General features: G+C 43.4%; 1 protein-coding gene across 1 annotated transcript in view; it reads right to left on the bottom strand.

The window, feature by feature from the left end:
• Positions 1 to 1,037: 1,037 nt before the first annotated feature.
• The window catches only part of MTMR9 (myotubularin related protein 9), a 29,011-nt gene continuing 21,323 nt past the window's right edge, over positions 1,038 to 8,725 (bottom strand). The window contains exons 8-10 of the mRNA XM_069850668.1: positions 7,940 to 8,160; positions 5,683 to 5,834; positions 1,038 to 4,972 (exon numbers count right to left, since the gene is read on the bottom strand). Coding sequence (XP_069706769.1) covers positions 4,809 to 4,972; positions 5,683 to 5,834; positions 7,940 to 8,160 — 537 coding nt within the window. The 3' untranslated portion in view covers positions 1,038 to 4,808. The remainder of the gene's footprint in view (positions 4,973 to 5,682; positions 5,835 to 7,939; positions 8,161 to 8,725) is intronic.

The following is an 8,725-nucleotide window of genomic DNA, read 5'->3' as shown; positions in this document are numbered from 1 at the left end:
ATTATTCTCTCCAGCTCTGAAAGACAAATGCCACAGGCTTGTCTTGACATTTACACAGCAGGAAAAACTGTGAGCAACTCAACAGTTCAGCATTTTGAGTTACTTAAACTTAAGGCACAATGGTAGATCCTTATTGTTTTCGTTCACTGCTTGAGGGAAAAACTGGCAGCGTGAAAGAGAGCCAAAAAATGACACTAAACAAAAGCACTTGGGTTCTCAAACAAGAAACGCCAGCTGTCTCGATCTGTGGAGTTTAAGCTTCTTTAAGATCTATTTGTGCCACAGCACGTGAGCATATGCAAGACACTGGGATTTGGATGCTGCAGTCACCACCAGCCAGATGAACCCAATATTCAAAGAGGTGAAGTTGTGGACGTCTATAGGGGTTAAGGGGTTTCCCTGCCAGGCTGCTGCTTCTCATGAAGCTTGTAGGAACATAACCGCCCACAGCAAAGCTGGGGAGGGGCTCTTTACCAGGGAGCTCAGTGATAAGACAAGGGGTAACAGTTTTAATATGAAAGAGGACAGATTTAGGTTAGATAGAGAGAGAAATGTTTTCCTGCGAGGGTGGTGAGGCCCTGGCACAGGTTCCCCAGAGAAGTTGTGGATGTCCCATTCCTGGAGGTGTTCAAAGTCAGGTTGGATGGGGCTCTGAGCAGTTAAAAATGTCTCTGCCCATGGCAGGGGAATTGGAACTGGATGATCTTTAAGATCCCTTCAGATCCAAACCATTCTATGATTCTATGAATTGTTTATCCATCACATGCAGAGCTGGTGTTAAAAGAACGATCAATAGGGGCAAAGCTCTGCAAACGATGCACAGACACAGGGTCTCAACCTTATCCGTCTCATGCTGTCCTGCAGCACAAAATCCTCTTCCACCACCACAGACTGTGTTCAGCTGTAGGAGAAAACACGCGTGAGCTGGAAAGGACAGAAGTTTCAGTCAAGAACTCACACCCAAGTCACACACACACACACACATCCTTCCAATGGCAAGTGAAGGCAAGGCTAGTAAAGAAAATTAACCACTGTAATTAAGGAATTTTTCAGAGTCTTCAAGGTTTTAATTTGAACAGACATTTCTACTGTGTTCTCAACATATCTACAGCAAAGTTTACAGCCACTTTGTACCTGCTTTTTCCCCCCTCCAAATGGCTGAGCAATTTGAGCCATGACCGTTTTTCTCAATTTGTTCCTTTCTTTTGCAATATATTGAAACCCGCAGCAGCCGGGATTCTGTACACATACAGCATACATCTAACAATAACACACAACTCCCAGCTCTGTTACTTATTTCATTTTAAAAAAATTAAGACCGATGCAGCAGCCAAGTCCAATTAACAATTCCAGATGTTTAGACAGAAGTGCACTCATCGCGTTTGCACTAGTTAACAGATACACAGCACACATCACGCAGTGCTGGTCAGTGGCACAGTCAGAAAAAGGAGTGCTAGGATAGACATTTTCCATCATACAGGAGCCCACACGGGATAGAACTTTCCAAGGCGTTAGCGAAGCGTACGTTAGGCGCCAATATGCTGTACAGTGCAATTTCTTATATGCAACATGGACAATAGCGCACTTAAACCAGTCACCACATTCAAGAATTAAATCAATACAATCAAAAAGTTGAAGGTACATATTCCCTTATGAAAACTGTGCAAGTTGGTTCCTTTTTTTTTTTTTTTGGTAAATGGCAGTGTCCACATTGATTGACCCCAGAGTTTGGGGGAGGGGGCCCTCAGTGTGCAGCTTATCACACAAATAGCAATGTGCAAAAGAGCAGAAGCAGGGGTGTTGGCAAGAGTGTAAGGCAGTGTCAGACTGAAGAGATGGAGCTGGGCACTACCACGGTGCTTACAGCTCAGGGAGATGCAGGTAATCTAAAGACAGGGTGTCGGTGACTTCACGGGGCAGAATCCTGCAGACATCCCCCTCTAAGAGGAAGCAAGCTGCTCACTAACATTAAATATGTGAATAAATACAATGGACATGCAGGTAAGCGAAGAGCTGGAGTGCTCCACCGTGTATCACACCAGTAGCCACCAGACTGGAGCCTGTGAATCATGGGGAATGAAAAGAGCAACGTGCAAACAGCCTGACACTAGTCTGTGAACCCTCTTCTCCCAGGAGGACCTGCGAGGGTCCACACACCTTGTCTCAACCCCATCACATGCAATACCTTGCAGGGCTGCTCCAGGCAGCATCTCCTGAAGGTGATTAGTTGCAGGTTAACTAGAGTCTCCAGCTCCTGATGTTTGCTGTGAATACAAGGTGATGCAGAGGAATCAGGGAAGAAAGTGCTGTGGCTGCTCAGAACAACATTAATGTTTCCACATGAAAGCTGTGATCCACACTAAGCCAAGGCAAGCACACAGCCCGTGGGTGAGGATTCAATCCTGAAACATAAGCCGAGGATGAAATGCCAGCTCAGAGAGCATTTTCTGCCTTTTGTTAGCTGTCACAGCTGGTTACCCAATTTCCTCAGATGCCTGCAGTTTGTATGAGACAACAGCAGCCAGGCAATTAGATCAAAAAAACCCTCTTTGCTTCTCTATTATTTAGCTCAATATATAATTACTATGTTAGGAAATTGCATAACCTTTAAGAGTGTTTTATGTATCATCTATTATGGGGAAAATAGTGCCTTCTGAGTCCTTCCCAGCTGGCTGGCACTTACATATTTCAAATGTAAAGGAGCAGAATGAATTCTGAATTGGATAGGGATACAACCTCCAGGCAGGTGCAGATCCCATAGACATAATTTTAAAGGGTGAACAATAATTTTAAGGGCTTGCATTTGCAATCTACCCAGAAGGCAACTCCAGAAGCCATGGCTGGGAGGTGAGTGGAAAGCATGGTCAACTTGTGCCTCCCCTGTTACTCAGTAAAGATCGCTAAACACCCTAAAAAGTGTTCTCTATGTCAGACTTGATGTAGTCAATAGGACTGTTGCTCTCCAAACCCAAAAAGAAATGGGTATTACAAGAAGAAGGAATTATTCTTCTCCTTTATGTGAATAATGGTTTAAAGGAGATCTTTTTATTTTTTTAAGCCACATGACTTTAGAACTAAGTTTAGGTTAGTCAAGAAGAAAATAAGGACTGAAGTAAAAAGTGTTGAGATAACACTTAATCACTATCGCATAAAGTTATAATGTTTCTTTGGTTACAGAACATATTTAGCGATGATATGACTTTTGCAGAAAATTACTTTCCAGATACTTCTATGACAACTGGAGACTCTCCATTGTCTATCTTTCTTTACGTGAAGTGACTTTTAAATAAAGGCAGCTTCATTCCAAAACAGAATAAAGTGTCATGGAAGCTCAACAGTTTCCAAAGATCAACAATGACCTAACACAGCTCCATTTATTTCAGTAGAAACAGGCTAACAGCAAGCACCTTTTAAGATAATCCCAGCCACATGCACTGTTGTTAATTTAAGTCTTCTCAGTTACGTATAGCTATGAATGGATTCAAGCTGAACAAGTGTCTAGGTGAGTTAATATTTCACACTCTCTTATCTGCCTGTTTAAAAACAAAATTCTAGCAAAACCTCTGATTTTGTGGAAAAAAAAAAAAAGAAAAAAAAGAGCAAATTGCAGCCATAGAAACACAAAGATCAGGTACAGAATACAAGGCTTCTTGGGAAAAAGCTTATCCCTAAAGTCTTTAAGCAGTTTTAGCAGCTACAAACGATCTAAACTATTAGCATTTCTGTAGTGTGATGGCCTCTTAATCTGCAGCAGCTACCTGACATGTTAGATCACCTCAGCTTCCGACTTCTGCCTTTAATGTTTCACAAAATACATAGTGAGAATGCGAGAAGAGAAAGCACACCAGGTGGAGCAAAAGCATTTTGTTGAGCTGTAGGTTAAGTGCTGCTCTTGCTCTCTAGGAATGCTGCGAGGCTGATCAAATGTACAAAAGCAGCCAGTGCAGGCCAAAGGTTCAAGAGGGCAGCTTGGCTCTAGTTAAAAGGACAGCTCTGAGCCACTGCTCCACAAGTGAACACCTCCACCAACTCCTTAACCTTTTTGTTTTCCAGGCAGAATAAAAAAAAAAATAAAAAGAAAGGTTGTTTTTCCTTAGGAGATACTTCTCCATGAGGAAGAATTCCACCTAAAGGCCATGGCTTAAACATTAGCAGCAGAATCCCTACTTCAGTTCTCTATTGCACTGATATTTTTTGTTCTGGTTTGGTATTTAACTTAACTACTCCCAAGCCAATGCTTTACACAAGAACTCAAGTTTCAGATGTGAAGGGTATGGAGAGGATCATACAGACTGGTAGAACCTGGCGTTGGATTATACCATTTTCTAGGTTTTCTAGGAAACTAAAGCCCTAAGCTGCCTTACTTACTCTTGAAGAGAGAAAAGGTGCTTCAGACAAAATGCCTTTACCTGTCTATACATAACTTTGTGTTTTGATCCTGCCAAGTGTTTAGAGAGTTCAACAAAACCAGACAAAAGTCCAAAATAAGTCTGAAACATCACATCTCTCGGCCCATCCTGGTCATCCATACAGTTGAGTGGAGGTAAGAGTTCCAGCTTCTGCTGACACTAGAGAATTTTGAGACAGAAAAGCTGCCAAGAGAGGACACTTACGCCCAGTTGAGTACATCTTCTGTAAACAAAACAAAAAACCCTCCCAAAAAGCAGGGAGGTACATAGTGTGAAGGTTTCAGCAGTGGGAGGACTGGGGGTCAGCTGTGCCCAGAGGGCTCTGCCACACATGCACTTTCCATGTTCAGTCTTTAACGTAAAGAGGACTGGAAAGACCCGAGGCAAAGCCCTGCCAGCTCACAGGTTTTCCTGCATCCTATCATCTGTTTCCATCTCCGCCAGCTGCCGCCTCAATGCATTAACCTTTGCCTGAAGTTCCTTGTTGTATTTTATAATGTTGATCATTTCTTCATGGGCTTCATCTAGGAACTTGGAAGGCCTGTTCCACCGAAGAAAGACACCTGAAAGCACAGAGGCAGCACAAGTCAGAAGGGTTTCTTGTTATGAGAAGGAAACGTTGCTCACCAGCTCTCAAGTAATGTGCATACAGTTTACACATTTTTTCCTTACAGTCCCCCCTAAACAGCATTTAGAAATACTGACCCTCTTCTCAGAGTTCACCATTCTTTTAAACAAGGCTAATAAGAAAAAAAATTAAGAGCTTTTATTTCTTTTTCCCCTTGTATATTGATCAGACCACATTCAGCATCCACCCTACTATGACAGCCTGCTTGCTTCACTGTAATTAAATCTCCAGTGTACATGGGACTGAGAAAGTTTCTGCAGCAGAGAACCTACTGCACAGATTATCCTGGCCAACATGGTCAGTAATGGTGAAAGACATCTTGGTTGATACAGCAAAGAAGCCTAAGGCCTGCCCAACATCCATAGATTATGTTGTATCACTGCAGAAATACTGTACTAAGTAGTTCAATGGTACTAGGAAGGCTCCCTGGCAGCAAGCAGCGTGTCACCAGACCTTAGAAGGAGAAAGTATTATATGCCTCTGGGGATGGTACATGCCAAAAATATTTTGGAACTGATTTCAAAGGGAGTGAGATCACCATCAGCTGAGACAAACTAAGCAGAGAGCAGAGACGACAGGAGCGAATGCTTAAGAAGTAGTCACAAAATATACATTGTCTGTAACTGAAAAGCAAGCCTGGCTTACCTTCCCAGAGCTGCAGGCTCTGCGGGGCAACGGAGGGCCAGATGACAAGGCTGTTGGCCTCATAAAGAGGATTCTGGAATTTGCTCAGCTCTTCAGACCTGTTCACCCAGGACCACAGGGACATAGTCTTTTGTGGCAGCTTCAGTTTAGACCTAATAAACCCATAGGGACAAGTTAGCTTTTGCTTTTATACTGTTAAGACTTGTTTGGTTTTGCCAGGATTCTGCATAGTAGAATGACACAAGCTTTCTCATGTGCTACTATCCCAGACAATTCAGGCTAATCCTTTAAATATTTCTCACCAACATGGAACAGGGTATAAATTTAGAGCAATTTACCCAACCTAGCCGATTACAATTAATTTAGAAGAAAAGATAGGGAAATATTTATAAGCTGGGTGGAAGCAAGTTGCCTTCTGTCCAGATGAAGAGTCAAGTCTCATCCCAAAAATGGTTTGACTGCCAAGTTTCAAAAGGGACTGAACTCCTGTGTTAAGATAGAGCTGGAAGGTGTGGTCAGTTTGCATGAAGGGAGGATCGCAGTACAATTCTCAGAGCACATTAAAGCAGAGAGTTATTGCTGGAATTGTGCGACAGGAATGTCTAATGAGGTCCCTCTGGTGGCAGGAAGCATCAGGGCACAGAGAAAACTGCAGTTTTCCTGGGTCAAACCCATCTCTAAGAGTTACATAAGGGTCTCTACTCCTTAGACTTCGGTAAACCTCATTCTGCTTGCACTAGCAAATTGAACTGCCACCCTGGCAGGACATTTGCCATCCCTGTGAGTGCTTCAGGCAGCACAAGCTTAATATCAGACAAACATTTTCTGTGCTCGCAGGCTGACACACTCAGATATGACAGGCAGGTTATTACACGTAAAATTCAATACTCTTTCAAATTTCAACTTACTGGCTTCAAGTCTAACTTGATTTTGCAGATGACCAGTTCGGCAGTCCTGCAGAAGAGTCCCTTCTAATCAAAGATTACTTTAAGGGCAGAAAGGTTTACAGGAAGCCTTAAATTACCTTCCTTTTCTGTAATATTGGTTCTATTTTTCCCTTCTACTCATTCAGTGGCCTTCAGTTAAGCAGGAGACCATCAGACAATGGTCTTACTGGAGACAGGAGTACTGAGAACAGAGCTATCAAGTTCAAAACAAGAAACTAAACCTCTCCGGCAGCTATCACGTGCCATGGGAGGCTCTAATCTTCCAGAGCTCCACCCTGCTTGCTACTCCCCTATTCGGGGCATGCCCAGAGCTGCCCCACTGGTACAGCACAGCATATAACCAAGGCAAGGATTCAGAAGCTTGGTGTTGGTCTGCTCAGGTACCTTAAAATGCCAACAAGCTTGTAAGCAAGCTCAGCACAGGCCTATTGTTACCTGACAAGGTAGACTCCAGCAGAATACAGTCCTGGCTGCTCCCTTGCAAAGTTGCACAAGCATCCACCTGAGAGCTTGCAGCATTTCCTGAGAACCTCAGACAGTGCAGATTGCTTGTCTACGGAGCATCCTGGTTGGGTTATGTCTTTTGGGCCATGCAGTGGTACAACTTTAACAGAAGGACTAAAAACCCCTCCAGCTGTAACCCATGACTTGAAGAAACGTGAATTGGCAATCAAAGCTTTTGCCAAGTTGTAGCTGTGAGCCAGACTCTTCTGAAATAAACTCTTCCATGTTTCCAACTTCCAGCAGTTAACAGACGATGCAAAAAGCAGACCTTTCCTTTCCTGGGGGTGTTGTGACCACAGGCTACAAAGTCACGTTCTTACCTGACAGCTAAAGCAAGAACAAGACTTTCCAGCTTGGCTTCTACCTGCCCTGACCTCCTTCTCCAGGCCTGCGTGGACAAGCTTGCTTCCCACATTTATGACACATCACTGTTGAATTCTAGCTGTTTGTTCTCTTAAAGAAAGAGTTTCTTTCTAAAACACTATATAAACTGGTGATGTGTGGAGGTTTTTCAGGGACACACAGGAAAAAAGAAAAAACAGTCTAACGTATTAGCTTGCACTTGGAGAAGACTAATTCAACTCCCTAATCAAGCTACAAATTTCTTTAGTTACTGTCCCCACCCCCACCTGTAAGTGGGACACACTTCCTAGCATTGCAGCAGACAACATAACTGCAATAAGAGAAGCTCACCCGTGCTAGGGGAGACCACAAGAGCACCCTCACCCTTTTTCAAACCAGGAGATTTTTTTTTTGTCAGATGCAGCCCAATACTTAAAAGGCTGAAAGGAAGCATCCTCACCAACCTTTCATTTTCATTGTTTCCCAGGAAAGTCCCAAACTGTGAAGCGTAAGCATGTTCAAAGAGCATGATGAGAAACTGTTCGTTGAATTCAAAAGAGCAAGGGAACTGACGAAGGATTTGCCACACACAGTCCAAAAAGAGGAGAAACACTGGGGCTTCCCATTTCTGCTTGCTGTTTGAATAGGCCGACTGGGCACAGCGCTGCTGAAAAGGGTGACCAGCCTACACATAAAAAACAGAGAAAGCATCACAAACAAAGCAATGGGATGTGAGCATACATAGCAAAAAGTCTTCAGCACTAGTTCTGTCCGTGTAACTATGCTGTTACTACTTTTTTCTACAACTGTAGTTATGTCAGGCATCCAGTAACAAACTGCTAGCAACCATGAGCAACTTTGCTGCATTTTTCATGCTATGTAAGTAGCCAAGAACAAACTGGCATAGGTGCACTGAAGGATCAGGCTGAGGACATTAGCTGAAAGCATATAAAGAGCACAGCTCTCTGGTGGTGAGGCACTCAAATGGGTTGCTCAGAGAAGCTGTGGATGCCCCGTCCCTGGAAGGCCAGGTTAGATGAGGCTTTGAGCAACCTGGCCTAATGGAAGGTGTCCCTGCCCATGGTAAAAAGGTTGGAACTAGATGATCTTTAAGGCCTCTTTCAACCAAAACCATTCCATGATTCTAAGGTTTTGTGGTTTAGTTTGAACAGCTTTCTCTAAAGAGATGTTCACCCTGAGCACACAAAACAGGCAGTTCCCAAGCTCTTTGCTGCCTCTCAGGCTATTTC

The sequence above is a fragment of the Phaenicophaeus curvirostris genome, chromosome 2 (genome assembly GCF_032191515.1).
Source record: "Phaenicophaeus curvirostris isolate KB17595 chromosome 2, BPBGC_Pcur_1.0, whole genome shotgun sequence".
NCBI classification, from domain to species: domain Eukaryota; kingdom Metazoa; phylum Chordata; class Aves; order Cuculiformes; family Cuculidae; genus Phaenicophaeus; species Phaenicophaeus curvirostris.
Note: the sequence above shows the minus strand (reverse complement) of the source record. Positions and strands in the feature narration are given on the sequence as shown.